The sequence below is a fragment of the Podarcis raffonei genome, chromosome 5, assembly GCF_027172205.1.
Source record: "Podarcis raffonei isolate rPodRaf1 chromosome 5, rPodRaf1.pri, whole genome shotgun sequence".
In the NCBI taxonomy this organism is placed as follows: domain Eukaryota; kingdom Metazoa; phylum Chordata; class Lepidosauria; order Squamata; family Lacertidae; genus Podarcis; species Podarcis raffonei.
The window spans coordinates 73,373,237-73,394,937 of NC_070606.1; the positions used below are offsets into that span (position 1 = coordinate 73,373,237).

Here is a 21,701-nt window from a genome sequence, read left to right on the forward strand (position 1 = left end):
CTATGACTAGCACAATTCACGTATCTGAATGCTGCCATTGGGCTCATCTGGATGCAACAATATTGGCTTAATAAAACGTGGTTTATTCAACCAGTGTGGTATAGTGGTTAAGAGCGGTAGACTTGTAATCTGGTGAACCGGGTTCGCGTCTTCGCTCCTCCACATGCAGCTGCTGGGTGACCTTGGGCTAGTCACACTTCTTTGAAGTCTCTCAGCCCCACTCACCTCACAGAGTGTTTGCTGTGGGGGAGGAAGGGAAAGGAGAATGTTAACCGCTTTGAGACTCCTTCGGGTAGTGATAAAGCGGGATATCAAATCCAAACTCCAATCCAAACTCCAAACTCAGAACAATCATTGTGCCTGCATGCTCCTTCCTTGCTTCTCCCCTTTAATTCCTGTACATTGACTTTAACGCCTGAATTGTGATTACTTTAAACTAGCACCTGACATGAGAAACTGTGATTTAATCTTGGACTTCAAACTACATTAGGACATTAGCATGGTTTCAGGTTGTTGCATACAAACCAAGATTAAAACTCGAATTTACATCATTTTTGATGTAATAAAAAATGAAAGTAATCATGATTCGAGACCTAAAGCCATGGAAGGAGTGAGGGATGGGGAAGAAGGATGAATGTGCAAGCATAATGTTAAATTCCTAGCCTACTAAAGCATGGTTTCATTTGCTTTCAGCTCTATCTTTCTCATGTTTCAGCCTTGCTCGTCCATCATCTGGCTAGTGTTCAAAACAAAAACTCATTGTGTCCTCAAGGACTGAACTTCTTGGCCAGGCTTTTGTGAGCACAAACGTGGAGCCTGCCCAAGCTCATGTTCGAACCCAAACTAAGCTAAGCAAAGAGTGCTCAGTCCCTGTTTCTTTAAAGCAAACCTTTTTTAAAATAATGCATTAATACCTTTAAATATTTTTTTTCCAGATCATTATATGTTTCTATGCAAGAGATTTTCTCATTTTGCATTAAAATGGGTTTCCCTCCTTTTAAAGCCACGCTTCCTTGAAATGCCTCTTTTTTAAAAAACGGTGACTAGCTCAAAATTGCAGGCAGTGACACCACACATATATTTGGTGCTAAGCATATTGTAATAAAGTATACTTATTATTCTAGGCTCTGATTCTGTAATGTGAATGGGATGCCATTTGCCACCTTTGAAAATAAGCACAATAAATAACACCATATTAAAGTGATTGGAAATGTACATAAAAATTCATATGCATGAACTGTGATGGGAAATGAACTGCACATTATGTGCTAGTAAGATATAAACAATGTGATGCAAGTTCATTCTCTTTAGGGACTTCACTAGTTGAAGGCAATTATACGTTTGAACACTGGAATCCTAAATATGTCTACGCAAAAGCAAATCCTTTCGAATTCAATGGGACTTGCTCCCAGGTAAGTACAGGTAGCATAGCAGCTTCACAGCACATCTTATACATGCCTTTTCAAGAAGTACGTCCCACTGAATAAATTGAACTAATAAGCATGTAATCATTCTGTTTGGCACAAATTACCGGGATGACTCGTGCTTAATACAAATAATACAAGCAAATGGTTCCTCTAAAAAAATATATTGCTGCAGTGTTTTGGTTACACAAGAATCCACAACTTGGAGAATGACTTTGCTGTTTGCATAAAGGGATGTAACTGTCTCTCTCATGCATTTCACTTTGAGTTTGGAATACAACGGGGGGCAGGGATTGATTTGAAAGCCTTCCTGAACTATCAATTGGCATGGGAAAATCTGAAATGTAGGAAATAATAGTTTGGGGAGAAATCCATGTGCATAGATATAATTAAGAGATTATTATTGTTAGCACCCGTCTGTCTCGAAAGACAATGGGGTGTGCCTCCAGGGGCAAAGTCAAACTGCTGGAGAATCACAGCGCCTGCTGTGGCTGCAGAGACTGGTATCTAGTAAGTTCCTCCTGCATTGTTTTTGCTGCATTAGCAGCATGGTAATTAGGAGATGGATGCAAAATAATTATGAAACTTCCACCTGGCAGTTTTGTTGGACACCACATCAGTATATTGGGGTCTTAGCAAGATTAGCTCTCATAATCAGTTTCTCACTAGAAATGACATTCCCCCACCCATGGAAAAAAAGTCTGCCTTTCCACATAGGAGTACATATGGTCCTATGGTGTAAAGCAGGAGTGGGAAATCTGTGGTCCCCCAGATGTTGTTGGACCCATCAACGCCAGCCAACATGGCCAACAACCGGGAATTATGGGAGCTGTAGCTTGACAACTACGTCTGGAAGGCTACAGGTTCTCTAATCTTGATTTAACTAAAGGAGTAACAGCCACAGCAGGGACACTTACTGAAAAACACTTCATAATGCCATTCATTATCTCCCTCCAAGTGTCTGTACTGAGCAATGTTTTCAGCTTAATTTCAGGGAAGCAGCAATTTGCATGGACCTACATGTGTTAATTCATGTAAATGAATGCCTGTTTAAAATAGGCAATCAACATGGAGTAAGTGCCGGAAGATAAACGGTCAGCTATTCATCCAATCATGGTAATGGAAATAAGATGAGGCTATTTGTTACCTGTTTGCGTAGGAGAGCTGAGTCGTTTGACTTCATTATAATAAAGCAGTTTATGATGCAAGAATGATGGGATTTGCTCCTTGAATCCGCTCTTGGCAACTTTTTTTATTTGCAAAATATGCTAATATGCATACACAGTCTTTACCTGGTACACTGGAATCCTAATGAAAAATAGATGTATTTCCCCACAGTTTGCACAATGCCGTTTGCATAAAATTATAAGGATTTTCATGATAGCCAACTAAGCTTTACTCAGAGTAGACCCACTGAAATTAATGAATATGGCTTTAATTTCAGTATGTCTCTGTGATTAAAGCATAGCTGAATACCTCCCTTTAAATATATATATTCATACTCGATCACAACACATCAGATTTTGGAACAAAGTATGTGAAATATTCAGTTTTTAAACATGCAATAGGAATGGGAAGGAATTGCTGCCCTGTTGCTTTGAGACTGTTCCTTGGTGCTACAGGGATGGATGAATTCCTGATGGTGACAGCCATCAGCCTGATCCAGAAGCAAGTTAGAGGGGCTTGTTTAAGAATATTAATTCCAGGCAGCTTAAATCTAAGAGCTGCCTTACATTCAACATCAAGGTTGAGAGAGTATGTGAAAGTGATTGGCACAGCCAACCCCCATCATTTCATATCATGTCAAAAGCCACCCTAGGCACCCTAATGATAGATTATTTTTGCCGCCAGTAATACGCAGGTAACTCCCAAGTGGAACTGTTCCACAAGGATTCAAGGATATTTAACGAATGGCAATCAGATTGCACTGAGGTTATCTAAGGTGAAGCGGAGAAGGGAGGAACTAAGTTCCCTTCCCACCACGTCTCAGTCCTTCGTTGCCTTCAGGGTACCTACACCTGGCTAAGACTGAACAAAATGACCTGACTCTTTAGGGATGGAGGGGAATGTCAAGAGAATATGAGCTGGTGAAACATATGCATTTTTGGCAGCCCTCCTCCTGTCTCCAGAAAGCAAGAACAATCCTTGTGCATGTATACTCAGAAATAAGTCTCCCATTCAGTTTAATGGGGCTCACTCCTAGGTAAGTACAACACAGGAAGCTGTCCTATACCAAGGCAGACTACTGGTCCATCTGGCTCAGGTTTGTTATCTACACCAATGGGCAGTGGCTTTCCAGGGCTTCAGACATGGGGTCTCTCCCAAGCCCTACCATGAGAAGTTGGGATCTTTGCAACACAAAGCAGTTATTCTTCCACTAAGCTAAAGCCCTCCCCCTAATTCAGACTCAGGGTTCTAATAGAAGGAAGTGGTAGGCTGAGTGGTGTCATTCACTGTTAGCATTGCTCTGTTATTGTCCTGATATTACTCTGAAAAATTGCCATGCCTTTATGGTCTAATAAAAGGTTTTCAAACAGAAGGGCATGTTAATCAATTGCTGCTACTGCTTCTCCAACAGCAATTCCCCCATTTAAAGCTATCTAGAGTGTAAGGCTTACTATATCAAATTGACGATGGTATTGCCTAATCAAATAATTAATTTCCACTGTCGGCATTTTTGCACAAAACAGTATCGCGTTCATCGCACTCCGGGGATTTTTAACCACAAAAATTTGAGACAATTGTTTGAGGCAAGACAGGATTTTTCAAGAGAGATCAGTAGAACAATCCCATCTGAGTATGAGCATCCAAATAAAATCTTCCATTATTTCTGAGGCAGAATGGTTCCCTATCTCAAACAAACCAGCAAAGTTTAACAACTCAAAGGCTGAACCTTGACATAAACTTATCAGGAAAAGGCTTGATTCAGTCTTGGTTTGCTTAATATAATCCCTTAACTCCTCTCTTCATATTAATAGATAAGTTGAATGAGATGCTTTTTTCAGAAGACCTCGGAAAAGGTGTGGTGGTGGGGGTTTTCCTGCTGAAATACTATTTGTATTTCAAATCCCAGGTACTGTGGTTGAAGCAATAAAATGGGATGCTTAGGTGACTCTGGAATCTGCTTCCTTCAGCATGCAATGGCATTTCAGAAATGTTTGAGAAAGGTGACATCCTGATTAAGAGGAAGGATTTGGACTAGATGATCCTTGTGGACACCTCTAACTCTATGATTCCATGATCAAAATCCCATCTCCACCCTCTCAAAAACTGTATGAGGTAGGCCATTAACTTCCCATTCCACAAACAGAAAACTGAGAATCCATAATGTCATTTTTTCAAGATCGTTAAGAGAATTCATGGCTGAGAAGTCTAAGTGACAATGTCTCCACTGCCCCCCCAAACAAACAAAAACCCTTTGCCACTTCTGTCTAGACTAAACTGTCACCATTATTCAATGTGTTGTCAACTGTCAATCAGTGAACACAAACAGTATCTAACAATACATGCAATGAAAACTTAATAGTTTTGCCCGGGGCGGAAGCAGCCCATAAATTCAGTATAACCTCATCTTTCTCTAAGTGACTAATATTACAGATGAATCCTACACATGTCTATTGGAAGTAAGTCTCACTGAATTCAATGGGCTTACTCCCAGGTAAATCAGTATAGAATCACAGCTTTAATATGTAATGGAGCTCTAAAGGGGCTCTGCTCCACACAGGAGATAGCAGCATTTTTTTGCCTGGATGTCTTAATTGCTATAGTTAATTAAAGCTCATCAAAAAGAGATGAGCATAAAACAGGCAAAACAAGGTGAGAGCTTGGTGGCTTGTTCTCAGCATTTTTTGAAATGGGGACAGTGAACTGATCTTTGGCACCTTGAACGCTGCCTAAAAGGCACCGTTCATGTCAGGAATAACTAATCAAATGCTAAAAAAAGTGAATTGGATGGGATGTGTAATTTATTCTCTGCCAGTGCCAGTCCATTGCAAATGATAAATCCACTTTTTTAAAAAAGAATGAAAGAAATCCATTAAATTAATAAAATGTGTGGAGAGAAGCTGATGGACTGTAATAGCTTATGATGAGGACTCAGAGACGTTTCCCATGTTAACACATCTTATAATAACCCTTTCAATTTACATCAATTCCTGCTATTGTCAAAATGCAGGTGAATCATATTTATGTGGATTGGAATATTTATTTTTGTTTACACAGAATATTAAATGAGCAGTCAAGAGGCTGCAGTAAAAACAGAGAGGGTCTCCCACACTGAAATAGGGGTTAAAGTTGGCCACATTTTGCTGTTTCCATGCTTTGCCTGTAAAATACAGAAAAGGAGCTTGGGAATCTCCCTCATAAGGAAATGTATGTGCTCCCAGTGTGGGGATAGAATGTTCCTCTCCCAGAGCATCAAATCATAGTATTGTAGATTCAGAAGGGATCCCAAAACACACCTAGTTCAATCCCCTGCAATGCTGTCCATGTCTCACTTTGGAATGTTAGGTAAAGGTACCCCTGACTGTTAGGTCCAGTTGCGGACGACTCTGGGGTTGCGGCGCTCATCTTGCTCTATAGGCCGAGGGAGACCTATTTGTCCGCGGACAGCTTCCAGGTCATGTGGCCAGCATGACAAAGCCGCTTCTGGTGAACCAGAGCAGCGCACGGAAACGCTGTTTACCTTCCCTCCAGAGTAGTACCTACTTGCACTTGACATGCTTTCAAACTGCTAGGACCAAATAACAGGAGCTCATCCTATTGCGGCGATTTGAACTGCTGACCTTCCGATTGGCAAGCCCTAGGCTCTGTGGTTTAGACCACAGTGCCACTAGACTCGAAGCTCATTAAAATGTTCAAAAGCTCGAAAAAAATTCAATCGAGATTGAAGAGCTTTAAGATGCCAACATCTTTAGCACTGAAATTTAGGAAACCTGCATGAATGCAACTAACTATCTACAGGTAAGATCTAGTATGGGGGACTTGGAGATCTATAGCTTGCCCTATAGAAAAGTTTTCACATCACTTCTAACACTGGCCCAAGGATCAATCACCACAAACTGAAATAGGAATAGCATTCTGTAAGTAGGGTGAAATCACAGAATAGACCATTCTCTGGTCAGCCAGCCAGCTCACCTCAGCAGGCAGGAGAACTTAAGAATGGCCTCATAATGTCAGAATGAAACTAAAGCCCTCAGAGATGTGCATGGGTCAGCAGAAATCCTTTTCAAGTATCTGACAAATTGTAGATAGCTAACAAAACAGTGCAGACCAATATCAAGCTTTTTTAAAAAAATGGAATTCTCAGTCTCAAGCAAAGCTAGCTGCAGATATGACTCATAACCTGAATCCACTGTGAGGATTCGCTTAGGCACCATTATAGCTCTCAGTTGAGCTGTCTTAAAAGAAGCTGCCAAATGAGAGAAAGATTCTGCCCTCCACTGATCTTGTCTGGTTGCACCTGGACGTGAGCAACGTGAGTCCAGGGCATGACATGAAGGCATAGGAAGCCACCACCACCTTGAAGCTAGGAAGCCTGAGTCTGGTCAGTGCCCGGACTGAAGACTTACCTGAGTACCGCATCTACACTGTCTTAGGTTTCACAATGGATGGAAGGAAGGTGAAATATAAATGTAAGAAAACAAAAAAAAGTAATAAAATGCTTCATCCATTGCCTGACTCAAATAAAGCAAATATGCGGTATGCAAGGTGCAAGGAACCCAACATCTCTCCCTATATGCTCTAGAGCTCACCCATAGTTTGCCACGTGTCTATTTGGCCTTGCTTCCTTTTATTTTCTGAACTCGAAATGTGGAGTACAAGTTGAGATATTAGCTCAATTGCCTGTCTTAATCTTAAATCTTAATTACATTTGGAGCTTTTCCCACTTAGCAAGTTTTTTCTCAGAAGGATATCTGCAGGAAATCAATTTCCATCTTATTTACTTCAGCTAACTGAAAATAGAAGATTAACGACTGTGAATATTATCACTGGTAAGTACACTTAATGCTTGACCCATTCCAATCAAGCTGATGATACGTATGATTCAGCTCAGAGGTTCCAGACATATATGGAGTGGGCAACTCATCTCCTCGACTCAAGTCTACCCTTTCTGTCCATGCCCAGTCACAGAAGCTCCAGTGGTGGAGCATCTGTGTTCACTTTCCTAGAACCATTTGCCCTTGAGAGTTTCACTGGCACAAGCCACAGTTTGTCTCTACAGCAAAAGGAGCACAGCAAGATCAGGCTGTCCATAAACACAAGACACTAAACATTTTTGGAATATCCAGCCAATGCAAGACTTGCCATCTTTTTTGCCCATATCCAGATGTTCATGCTGATTTTTCCATTTCATATTTTTTATTTACCGTATAGCTTGGGCTTCAAGCACTATTGAGACAACAGCTCAGCAGTACAGTCAACCTGCTGGTTAAGAATAACGTGAGCTTATTTTAATAATGCATAGTTTATTTTAATAATGCAATCTGATTAAAAATAATGCAAGTTACCTTCTTACATGCTGTGACCGAGCTTCCAAGACTGCTTCCTGAACTATCTGTGCCACTGCTCTGGTGCTCTGAAACTTCATACATCAGTGGAGATTCAAAGTTGCTGAAGAGAGAAAATCATTCAGTGACTCATTGGCATAAATAAATCAAATATGGCTTCATTTTTAAGTCCTACCCAACACAGATCACTTCAATCCCTGCTGTTTTCTAGGTTAGCAGCGCAAGTCTATTGACTGGTTCATTTTGCTGCTTTTGGAAGTATGCTCTAAAATAACTCCCTGGTGCCTTTTAAAAACTGAGAATAAAGACCTTAGCTGGACATAATGGCATCTGTCTGCCTTCAACAATACAATTAAGTGTTCTCTTCCTCCTCAAGCACAGTTCTAGGGACGCAACTGATATGGAATGGCAGCATTCATTCAGCTTGACAGATTCCAAGATAAAAACAAACAAACTTCATGCTGTGCTTCAGCCTTTGCCAACCTGGTATATATTTTGGATTAATGTTACAATCAAGCTCCAGCCAGCTAGCTCTACTGGCTCATAGTCCCAAAACACCAGAGGGCACCAGGTTAGCAAAAGCTGCTATGCCTCATCCCAGTCCCCTGATTCACAACCAGGAAAAAAAGACAAATTACTGTACAGCTATTCAGAGACAAAACAACAACAAAAAGTGCAATGGGAACGACTGGACTAGAGAGCCCAAGCAGGCTTTCCTCATCATTGTTAATGTGGTGTGGTGGTACAGTACACAGTGTTGCAAGCGTGAAATCCAGAATTTGCAGACATAGAGGACAGTCCGGAGCTATCATCCTCAGGCGCAGCTTGTCATGCAGAGCCGACGCCAGTCATAAAATGTTGCTACTGATGGATTAGCAACTCATGATGGCAGCCCATGGAACAAATATATAAATCATTGCCCTCATCAAACCCACTCCACTGATTTGGCGCTGTGGGTGGCACTTTCACCATACACTCACGGTTGCTACATAATAGTCACACGACGTCCACGATGAACCTGCAGAGGTGGCTCTTGCCAGAGGCCTCTGCCCACATTCTTTGTTTTTTCATTGCTTGGGGATGCTCTGCCTCCTAGCCTTTGGAGTATTTGGACAGCAAGTTTACATGGGGGGTGGGGTGAGAGGGGAACTAAGGAGCAGATACAGATATACCTCGGGTTACAGACACTTTGGGTTGTGCGTTTTCAGGTTGCGTACCGCGCCGAACCCGGAAGTACCGGAACAGGTTACTTCTGGGTTTCGGCGCTTGCGCATGCCCCTTCATTAATTTTCTCAAACACTTGTTTCAAGCTATGTATTCTGGCTGCAGCCCTTTGATTATCTGTTCCACAGAACTTTCTTGCATATCATCTTACCTTTCCAGGTCGGGGTTGGACCAACCATCAGGCAGAGTGAGGCTACCACCTTAGACTGCTGATTTTGGTATCACGAAGGGCCAGAAAACTGCTGGTGGTTTTATTTATCATAACTGCATTTTTACTTGCCAGAAAGCAGGAGAGACAGTTGTAGAATTTTCTGCTTCAGGTGCCAAAAGAATCTGGTGGGCCTTGAGTGAAAATGGGCAGGGAAGGGCCACCATTTGCTACTCTGCCTCGGGCAGCAAAATGTCTTGCTTGCCAGCGCTTTTCATCTTAGTCATTCTTTTGTTTTCTCTGACTTCTTTTATAATGATGCTGAGCTTTCCATGGCTGGCTGAGCTATTCTCAGCTGCTCTGACTCATCTCTGGCACCATGTTTCAACAGAGTCTCCAAATCCTTACTTGCAATGGCCGGCAAAAGTCAAACTCACTACCGTGATAGTTGGATCATTTGTTGGATGATATCAGGAAGCAGGGAAAATGACAACTTCCCTCTCCCCAGCCAAACAAGGGCTATGTCCACACCACTCATTTAAAGCATCATTACACCACTTTAACACTCATTGCTTCCCCCAAAGAATCATGGGAACTGTATTTGCTAAGAGTACAGGGAATTGTAGTTTTGCAAGAGGTCTCCTTTCTCTCAGCATGCTTAACAAACTACAGATCCCAGGATTCTTTGTGGGGTAGCCATGACTGTTAAAGGGGTGCTTTAAGCATATGGTGTGGATGTGACTTGGCGGCATAGCAGCAGTTCCACCTGTTTTAATATGGAACTCAGCCACACGTAGGAAAGAAAATGAGATTCAGTTTTAAAATAAAAATGGGGTGTGTGGACAAGTTCATAATGGTTCCACCACCTGCAGCTCTATCCCCCACAGCTTGTCTGCCAAGTGCTTTTCTCCTCAGCTGAACTTTAAGATTCTGGAAATGGCCTTAAAACACTTTAAAAGGGGCTAAAGTGGAAGGATAGTTCTGTACTCCTCTCCTGGCCATGCCTTTTTTAAAAAAAAAAAAAAACAAACTATCACACCTTTTACATGACTGGAACAGTGCCATAGGTAAACATACGGAACTGCCCCCGTAATGTCTAGTTTGGCCTTTAAGACTTGGTGGTAGTCACAACACTTTCTGTCTTTAGGCTGTGAGAAATGTTTCACATTTCTTATCACAGTCCAATATGCTGAATTTCAGTGTCACACTTTACCAACATTACAGCTACTTGCTCTTTTTACCTTGACACAAATGTATGTTGTTTGTACAGACACTTAACTATAAGCCGATACAGGTTTTTTAAAAAGTTATGAATTGCTTTTCTATGAGGAAAGATGATAAATACCATGAATTTGTTTGACCATAATCAAGGAACAAGCACGCTCCAACAATACAAGTCACCAAATAAATAAATAAATGTTTATCTGTTCTTTAGTACTCTGAATTTTTCTACCATTATTTCAAACATATACATATTCGATTCAATCCTATAAAATGGCCTGCTGAGGCCCAGTTCACATGTAACAGTAAACCATGGCTTAAAATATATCATGGATTGCTATGAATGATTTGCACCCACCCCTCTCCTCTCCATGTCAGACCAAGCGGGGAGTGGGGGAGCTCAGGAGAACTTAGCATTACTTGTGAACAAGCGCTTATGGTTTGTTCCCTTCAGAGAAACCACAATCTGTTATCCCAAAATAAACATTGGCTTCTGTCCATGGTCTGCTAGGAGAGAAACAAAATATGAGTGCGGGTTCACACGTAACACTAAGCCACCGCTCTGTTTTATTTCCTCAAAGGGAAGAGCTGGTGGAAACAAATGAGCAGTGCAAAGCAGAATGCTGCTATTTCACATTAAGCCCTGGCTTACAGCTTACAGTTTAGTGGCTTTGGTAATAAAGCAGCACATAATGGAACAGAACAGAACAAGATAAAAATTAAAAGGTGTTATGTGGATTTTGGGTCTGACATAGCAACTCCTAAGTGGTTTAATACTGGTTTAAAGGGGCAACATTCCCTTGTAACAGGGCAGATTCCCCCCTTTATTATACTTGTGCTAAGTATATGAACTGGACAGGTACCCTTTTGCAATGGGCAGTTAAGAGCCTGCACTATTTGTACAGAATCCTATGGACACTCCTGACCCAAGAAAGCTACCAAGATTGGAATAAATGTCTTTCTATCTCTCTAAGATCGGATCAAACTTTTTATTCTATAGTGGAATTGAGGGTTTGTGCCACTGCTGCTTAAGTCAATCCATAGGATTGATGCAGAGACACCCAAGGAGCAGGTGTGTTGCTGCTGCTGCTTTTAGTTTAATACTATACGTATTCTACAAACCAGTGCTTTTTTTCTAAAAAAATGTTTAGGGCTACTCTCATTTTCCTATTCATATTGAAATACTGCCCCTCAATGAGGCCAAACTTAGATTCACAAAATGTTTAGGGGTATGCATACCCCTGCCCCCCCAAAAAGCACTGCTACAAACTAACTGTAAAGAGGTACGTATGAAGAAACAAAACATGCATTATATTACATTTAAAGGTATGTTGCCAAAGAGTTATCTATCTACCATTGTGTATATGCACAGGGGTTGCAAACGAGGTTCTGTGGGCCCATATATTCCCACAAAGACCTTCCTCAGAGCCCATAGGCTACCCTTTCCCACCCCTTCTCTCATTGAAATAGCCAACAGATAGCTTCTTGGGTTTGTCTCCACAGGCCCAAAAAGGCTGGCTGCCTCTGGCTCCGATAATTTCTACCACAGATTTAAATAACAAATGAACTCATTTAACGGCAAGTCAAGAAAAGAAAAGAAAAGAAAAGAAAAGTTTGCATTCATATGAAGTGATAGAGCAATATGATAGCAGAAAACCTAAAATGTCAGTGTATTTTGTGAGTGACACTGAAAGAAGCAGGCCACATCTCAGTCTGAAGATCAGAGTGACATTTAAATCTCTTGTTTTCAGGGTCACTGGAGAATGAGATATATCTTGCACTGCTGAAGCTCATGGCTATATAACTTCTAAATCCAGATACATCTTCCAATTGGCCAGAAGTACAGCAGATAATATGATAAGATATGGGCCAAATGAGTTGTTTGAGACAAAAGTTAAGACCCTCTGAAGGTGAAGTAGGGTTGCTATCTTTGGTCTCCGAAGGAATTAGAAGTGCAGAATTTTGACGCTCCTCTTCATGCATCCTCATTTTTCTGCTTTGTGACTAGCAGGCTCTATGTATGAACATCCAACGTTGGACTGGACTGCAACTGAACACGGCGCAAACTTGGGTAAAAATAAATTAACAACTGTAATAGTGACCATGAGCCAGTTTCCAAGGCCTGGCACTTTGATCCAGTAATGCAGTCTCATGTGCACACGAACACAGCTCTTCCATTAAGAACAAAGGAAGCAGCCTTATACTGAGTTAGACCGTTGGTCCAACAATCTCAGTATTATCTGCACACTGAATGGCAGAGGTTCTCCAAGGTTTCAGACTGGATTTTTTCTCAGCCCTAGCTGGAGACACTGGGGGCAGAACCTGGGACCTTCTGCATTCAAAGCAAATCCTCTACTACTGCCCTTCCCCTTGGCAGCAACGGCAAGAGTGTTGGAGCGCAAACTGTTGTTAGTCAAACGTTCCCACACTGTTCTGACAACACGAGAACATATCCAGGCTGCAATTTTTAAATGTAAGAAACAATTTTGTGGAAAAGCCATCTCTTTAAAAAGTTAGTATCCATTTTAACAACTGGAGAAAGTGAGAAAATAAGAGCCCAAGGGCCAAAACACTCCCAATGTTAAATTCGTGAATGCATTAAATGTGTTCTTTTCTTTAACGATAGCAGCCATAGGGGAGCTGAACAGAAATGGGAGCATGATACATGGGGTGGGGGAGAGAGAGAGTTAATATGCCTAGGCTCAAGCCTTGCAATCTGTATACTGGGTGGGTGGGTGGGTGGGAATGCCCACCACAAGCCCTGAAGGAAACATTGTGGCTTCATATTATTTATTGGCTTTGTTGTTGTTGTTTACTCATTTAGTCGTGTCCGACTCTTCGTGACCCCATGGACCAGAGCACGCCAGGCACTCCTGTCTTCCACTGCCTCCCGCAGTTTGGTCAAACCCATGCTGGTAGCTTCGAGAACACTGTCCAACCATCTTGTCCTCTGTTGTCCCCTTCTCCTTGTGCCCTCCATCTTTCCCAACATCAGGGTCTTTTCCAGGGAGTCTTCTCTTCTCATGAGGTGGCCAAAGTATTGGAGCCTCAGCTTCACAATTTGTCCTTCCAGTGAGCACTCAGGGCTGATTTCCTTCAGAATGGATAGGTTTGATCTTCTTGCAGTCCACAGGACTCTCAAGAGTCTCCTCCAGCACCATAATTCAAAAGCATCAATTCTTCGGCGATCAGCCTTCTTTATGGTCCAACTCTCACTTCCATACATCACTACTGGGAAAATTATCTACTTCTGCTTCATTGACTATGCAAAAGCCTTTGACTGTGTCGACCACAGCAAACTATGGCAAGTTCTTAAAGAAATGGGAGTGCCTGATCACCTCATCTGTCTCCTGAGAAATCTCTATGTGGGACAAGAAGCTACAGTTAGAACTGGATATGGAACAACTGATTGGTTCAAAATTGGGAAAGGAGTATGACAAGGCTGTATATTGTCTCCCTGCTTATTTATTGGCTACCACCAAACAAAACATTTTTAATTTTTACACTGCTGGTGTACCAGTCAGCCACAAGTTAATGTAACCTCACAGGTAAGAGGAGGATATTCCCAGGCCAAGTTCCAACGCTTATGAAATCACTGGTTAGACTTAGAAAGGTTATTCACAAGCTTGTTGTAAGACCAGTTGAGGCAACATGTACACATATGGTGTATTTCGAGCATTTAGGACAAATCACTGGAATTAGTATCACATGCCCTTATTATGATGTGCAAAGTCTCCATGGCTCAGCTTCCCTTGCTGATAAAGAATCCACTTTCCTGTTGCTCATCCTGATTAAGCAATCTGTATCCTTGCTCATTTAACACCGCTGGAAAAATGTGATGCTATCTAGGCTCTCTAGCCATGGGGATAAGTAAGTATCCTGCTGCTCTTAGTGCTGTGACTAATTGTGTGAGCAATGGAAGTGTTCCTTTCTTTCGACAAACAACTCTCAATACACACCCAATGTGACTTGTTCATGCAAGCTGAGAAACCAAGCTCTTTACAACACCACTCTGTGGAGTCAATCTTCTCTTAATAAGGATTGACTTGAAGCTGTGTATGTGCAGTTTGTTGGCCCTTTGAGCAGTTTCTAGACAAAATGTTCTAAATCAGCTTTCGCCAACCTGGTACCCATCAGATGCATGGGACTACAAAACTGGCCGAGGCCGATGGGAGTTGTGGTCCAAAATATCTGGAGGGCACCAGGTTGGCTAAGGCTGCTCAAAATGGTTTCCTCATAGCTGACCATAATGAAAGCTCCTATTCTGCATTTCAATTTTGGCCACATCCTTTTTAGGACTGCTAACATTACCATAAATCTAGTTACAGGTAGGTAGCCGTATCTGAAGAAGTGTGGATGCACACGAAAGCTCATGCCAATAACAAACTTAGTTGGTCTCTAAGGTGCTACTGGAAGGAGTTTTTTAATTTTTTATTTTGTTTCGATTACCATAAATGTCAACCTAGTTGGGAAGCTGTGGTTATTTTTGCGTATTTATTCATGACACTCCCTTTTTGACAGGTGTCAAAGATATTCTTCATTCCAAACACTTGTTAAATAGTAAATGTTGTCTTAAAAGCTGGCAACTTTAACCACAATGGTACAACATTCATGCAATTAGATTATTTTTTTGTCCACTGCTTCACACTTGCTGCCCTTAGTTACCTTTTATATTATCATTCATACTTCCAGTCCCCAATAATCTCTCATAAATGCATCACAAAGTATGGAATTTCAAAGAAAGATATAATATGCAAAGAAAGATATAATATGTAAAGTATCTAATAGAGAAAGATAAGCTTCCTAGTCAATGGCATAATCCGAAACGGTATAGTTCCAAGGAGAATTTAAAGCATTAATATTGGAAGGCCACAATTTGTACCCAAAAGATTGCAAAAAAAGACCTATATTTTGTGAACACGTCAACACTGATCTCAAATCCTATATGAAGTGGGAAATTGCATCCCGGCCTTGCTTATGCATTAGACCAGGCATAGGCAAACTCGGCCCTCCAGATGTTTTGGGACTACAATTCACATCATCCCTGACCACTGGTCCTGTTAGCTAGGGATGATGGGAGTTGTAGTCCTAAAACATCTGAAGGGCCAAGTTTGCCTATGATTGCATTAGGCTTAGCATGCATAGGGGATATGTATGCATGAAACCCAACATACATAGGCTTAATCCAAGGAACCTACACACTGAAAAACAAAGGTAATTGGGTCATGTGAATGGAAACAAAACACTTTGCTTTATGCATGTAGATGTCTATGCAAACTTCAAAGTGTGAATGTCAGGTAGGGCTGTGACCATGATAAGTGTTAAGGGATGAGAGAATGACCCCAACCCATCAACACAAACAGTCACATTGTTGATTGCATGTCAGATGCCTGAGACCCAATAGCCACTTGAACAGAGCGTGGCATCTGCTTCCCTCTCTTCCACAACAGCTGGTCACCATTGCCAGTACTGATAGTGCTGACCATTCACTGAGTGGGAAGATTTGTGATTTCTCTTGCTGCATTAGGGTGACTGTCAGTCATACACTTTGAACCTATCATCTCATAATACATAGTTCCACCATTGGCATAATTGGCATAATTATAATCCTGCAAAGGTTCAAAAAGCAATCATCTAATCATCTGTGACATAATTATAGTATTGCTATTATATACTTATATATAACAAGATGTAATATCAATGTCCTAAAGCCAAAATTATATGTAATGTAATAAAAGCTGTAGGAGAATCATATCCAACAATTTTTAATGCAGAACTGTAGACCAGCAGAGCATGCTTTTGTATCTTTTCTCTAACAAAAGGGCAAACATCCCCTTTTGGGTCTGGATACTCAAGAAGGTGGCTTCAGGTATGCTTGGTGGAGGCTGAATTATCTGGGTCCATTTCAGTTTGGCTTCAGAACTGGTCATGGGACCCTGCTCATTCTTCTCAGCAGCTTTCGGTATCAAGGAACTGGAGGTTGTGGGTGGTTCTGCTCCTACCTCAAGGGCCATTTCCAGCAAGAAGTTATGGAGGGGCACTGTTCAAGGACATGGGAGCTTTCCTATGGCATCTCAGAGGGTTCCATCTTGTCCTTCATACTATTTACTGTCTACATGTAGTCACTGGCAGCTGTCATCGGGAGACGCAGTCAGGATAACTCAGCTGGTACATCATGAGACTATTAATATCAGGGCTGTGGGTTTGTGCCCCATGTTGGGTGAAAGGTTCCTGTATTGGAAGGAGTTGGAGGAGATAACCCTTGTGGTCCCTTCCAGCTCTACAATTCTCTATCTATCTCTGATTCGAAGTGCAGTGTCACCAGTACTGTATGTAGACAATATCCAACTCTATCTCTCTGTTCCATCTGAATCAGCAGTGGTGCCTAAAGTGCTAGACAGATGTTTGGAGACAGTGATTGGAGACAATGATTGGCTGCATGACCAATACATTGAATGTGAATCCTGAAAAGACAGTGTGTTCTAAATTCCAAGAGATGGGGAAATGACCACATAGATTGTTTTATTGGTTGTTTGATGAACAAAATAAGTAGACAGCAAAAAAAATAAATACTAAAAATCACAGCTCTGAATTCTCAACTCACTCTGCTTCTGACTTCAAACTCAAACTCACTACAAACTGTTTCTTTGTTTGCTCCACTGGATCCTAACAGCATTGCTCCCTCTCTCCAGATAGCTAGAGAATAGTGGCAGGGAATTATTTTGTCTCAGACTACTCATCAATGCAAACACGATATAATTTATCCAATTAAAGATACATATTTGAGGTGATACAGCTTTCTCTGGAATGAGCAATCAGTGGGTGTAATTCAAAGAAGTCTGTCCATGCAATGGGACTGTCCCATGGGAGGAGTTTAGTTGTACAAGTGGACCTGGGAACTGGAAACAAAAGCTTATAAGCTCTTCCTCTGACCTGCAAGAAGGCAAAGTGGGAAAAGGCGAGTGCAAGAGTTCAAAACCTGTCATAGTTAATTAATACAGTGGAAAACCACTGTTCCCCATTACATCGGAACTGGGCCTTATAAGACCCTCATCGGAACTGGGTTGATATGACCCTCAGAAGTCTGTAGATGTGAACTCGTCACTGTTCTTAGAACAGTGAACTCAGATGGAATTGTAATTCCATGTCTGCAAAGTAACTGTGCTGTTTCTCAATCTCAACGTGATACAGGGCAAGATACGTTGTATCTTGGTTTTAATTCTAAAAGAGCACTATTCTCACTGGGATTCAGTAGCTGACTTTATCAAGATATCCCCTCTCATGGTGCAGCAATGTTCCTTCTTTGAAATGCTAAGGTTATGGATGATAATTAAAAGATTAAAAACTGTAGACCATGACAGTAGCTGCCTTAAGAATTATAATAGCCACATGGTGTTAAACTGAGTGCATTCCTCAGGTTGCAGCAATTGCAGAACATTATCAGAAAGTATCAGTAAACTGATTTGCAGGTTGTATATATGTGTAAATAAACCATATATCATAAAGACACCACAGTCTCCACTGTCCCTCATTCCAAGGAAACACTACTTTCTTTCCACTTACATGAACAAGGTTTGCTGGATATTCCAACAGTCAGGAGTAAAATTAAAGTAGACCTATGCATGCCTGTTCTATTTTATGCAGGGAGGTATGTTTTCTCTCCTCTGCATTATATCAAAACCAAATTGTTTTTTTAGACGGTAGACTTTTTGTGAGTACAAGAGCCTCTGAATAACCATAGGGCAAAAGAAAATATTAATTTGGAAAGTCCCTGGTAAGGTTTATTTAGGTAAAACAGAATGTAAATTCAGGATCTAAGGGGTGGAGGGAAGCTAGTGTGCTAACTCATGCACTGTTTCAGCTTAAGGTAATGTATGCTGTAAGCAGAACAAATTATTTATGAGAGTTTTATCTAAAGCACCTTTCAAAGTGAATTCCTCTTTCTGTTCTCAGGAAAGCAGATTGTTCCAGGTCGCTTGGTAGGAGACCCAGCTTAGAAAAACAAACTCATTTTCTCGGGATAAAATTGTTTGATATAAGACAACATCACCCTGTGAGGTAGGTTATGCTAAGTGATAATGGCTGGTGTGAGGTTACTGGAAGAGTTTTATAACTAACAGTGCAATCTGGCACATGTTTACTCAGAAGTAAGTCTCACTGAGCTCAGTGGGACTTAATCCCCAGGAAAGGTGTTTATGATGGCAGCCTTCATGAAGTTTTGAACCCATGTCTCTCAAGTCTGTATCCAGAACTATAAACTATACAACACCGACTCTATGATATAGACGTCTGAGATCTGAATAAATGAAATGTGTGTGTGTTTCCGCAGTTGCATTTGTGATTTTAAAGTTTTTTTTTTTTTTCTCAATACATTTTTATTCAAATTTTTGTAAATAAACAGATTCTTATAAATGTAAGGTACACAAATAAACATGCTAATAAATCTTACAATATATGTACATATCTTTCATTTACATAGTTTATTATATCCCTTCCCTAAACAAACAAACAAAAAACCTTTGGACTCCCCTCTACCCTTTTGGTAAGTATCAAATAAAAATTCTATAATCATGTACTTTGTTTTTAAACTTATATATTAGCTGCTGTTAGCGTTACTCCATCCCCGCTAATATCATCTACAAATTATTTCCAATATATTTCCAATATTTGTTCCAGTTTTTATGAAATTCCTGTTCATCTTGATCTCGTATTCTTGCTGTTATCCTGGCAAGCTCTGCATAATTTACCATTTTAAGCTGCCATTCATTTATATTAGGTATAACTTCCGTTTTCCAGTTTTGAGCCAACATAATTCTTGCGGCTGTAGTGGCATAGAGAAATATTATCTTATCTTCTTTTTTGATTTCTTTACCCAGAATTCCTAACAAAAAGGCTTCGGGTCTTTTGGGAAATGTATATTTAAGAATTTTTTTAAGCTCATTATATATTAGTTCCCAAAAACCTTTCACTTTATTGCATGACCACCATAGATGATAGAGATCGCCCTCCGCCTCACCACATTTCCAACAACTTTTGTTCCTTAATCTATACATTTTGGCCAATTTCACCGGTGTATGGTACCACCTATATATCATTTTCCATACGTTTTCCCTCAGTGCCGTACACGCTGTAAACTTTATATTTTTATTCCATAATTCCAGCCATCTTTCAAATTCAATATTATACCCGAAATCTATCGCCCATTTGGTCATTGCCTCCTTCACCTCCTCGTCTTTTGTATACCACTCGAGTAGTATATCATATATTTTAGACAGTATTTTACTCTTGCCTTCAACAACCTCCACATTAAACTTAGATTTTTTATCCTCAAAACCTGCCTTCTTTTTGTCTTCTTTTAGCAAAGCATTCACCTGGAGGTATTGCAACCAACCAGTAAGTGAGTCTTTTATTTCTTCATACGGTCTAAGTTTAATACCTTGTTCTGTTTTACTTATGAGATCTTCATAGGTGGCATTTTTCTCTTCCATATTAGATTTCTTGATAGTTAGCACCTCTATTGGTGAGATCCACCAGGGGGTCTTCCTTTCCAATAAGTTTTTATTTCTCTCCCATACCTGAAATATTGGTCCCCTGAAAATGTGATTTAGAAAGCCCTTGTGCACCTTCACCTTTTCGTACCATAGGTACGAGTGCCACCCGTACCTATTATCGAAGCCCTCCAGATCCAATATATCTCTATTTTCCAGTGATTTTAAAGTTAAGACCGACTGCTATCATGAGCTTTGTTCGCTCCTAACCATGTGTATACTCCCGTGAAGGCACAGATGGTTAGTAAAATGACAGCTATAAATACCTCTAGCAAATGTTTTCATGATTTGTTTTGGATGTGAATCCCATGAATAATGTAAATGTTAGCTGCGGCCCAATTCTGTAAGATTTTCAGATCGCAGACTACGGCTCTTGTACGCTTGCTTGCAAGGGTACGTCTGTGGTCTAATTAAGAGAATGTAAGTAATAAAAAGATATGCCCTTCTGGTATTACAGGTCAAGGCTAAACCAACCTTTACTAAACACAAGCTTTCTGTTAAAAAATGTAGCATTGCCTTCACTAGGTGCGCATAATGGGATTTTGCAGAAGCATTTTGTCTTTGTCAGAGTTCTGCACCTGCTGAAATACCACTTTTCAGCTACACATCATCTTGGAAAGCACACAGAACAGAGAACATTGAATAGAAAAGTTGTGCCATTGTAACTGTAGTTTAACACACATTCTTTGCTTCTTTCTTTTCCAGGCCCTGAATGCCTGCTTCTATTTCATTAAATAAAAAAGGGAGACCTCATCTTGATGGCATACTTCTGGGTTAAAAGGGATGCTTTTTTCTTTTTTTAACAGAACTGAAACAGTACTAAGCCCACATGACTGATTAAGCAATGCAATTTTCAAACATATTCAAGAAAGCCTCTTTTACAGGGCAACTATAAAATAAAGCACCTGGGACTGTCAGGCAAGTAACAGCCTGGTTGAAACAGAACTTCTTCTCTGGTCCCTGCACCACTCTGAAATCTTCTCCAGAGGTTTGGAGGAAAACCCCTGCACATGCAAAGATTAGTTAAAAACTAATATTCTGACCCCAAATATGACCCATAGAGCACAAATAAAACCTGAACATCAGATCTTTTGGGATTTTTCTTGTGGGTGAAAGTTGTTGTTGTTTTCAATGCAAGATGGCTTGGGGTCTTTTTGGGGGGCTGACAAGCAGCTCATATAGAATGTTACAAATAAATAAGGAGTGGTGCAACTCCATGCCAGTCATCCACACTTTCTTTATTACTTCTATTATAGAATCATAGAATTGTAGAGTTGGAAGGCACCCCAAGGATCATCTAGTCCAACCCCCTTGTAATTCAGAAATATGCAGCAGTCCCACAGGGGAATTGAACCTGCAGCTGTGGTGTTGTCAGCCCCACACTCTAACCAACTGAGCTACCCACATGTCAATCATATTTTGAATTCCACCAAAATCTTAAAAAGAAATGGTGTTTCCAAGTTAAAATGTCAAGATTACAAATAGCTCTGGCTGCGTATGTTTCAACACAGCTTCACAAGCTATCAGATCTTTTTTTAAATAAGCAAGCACAGCCTTAACTCACTGGCATTTCTTGAAAGAAGATCAAGAGCCTTTTATATTCCTCCTTCAGTCAAAGGTGTAAGGT

General features: G+C 40.7%; 1 protein-coding gene across 1 annotated transcript in view; it reads right to left on the reverse strand.

Annotated features, from left to right (window-relative positions):
- Positions 1–21,701, reverse strand: part of SPHKAP (SPHK1 interactor, AKAP domain containing) — an 84,868-nt gene that overhangs the window by 46,524 nt on the left and 16,643 nt on the right. Inside the window, exon 2 of the mRNA XM_053390126.1 lies at positions 7,934–8,036. Coding sequence (XP_053246101.1) covers positions 7,934–8,036 — 103 coding nt within the window. The remainder of the gene's footprint in view (positions 1–7,933; positions 8,037–21,701) is intronic.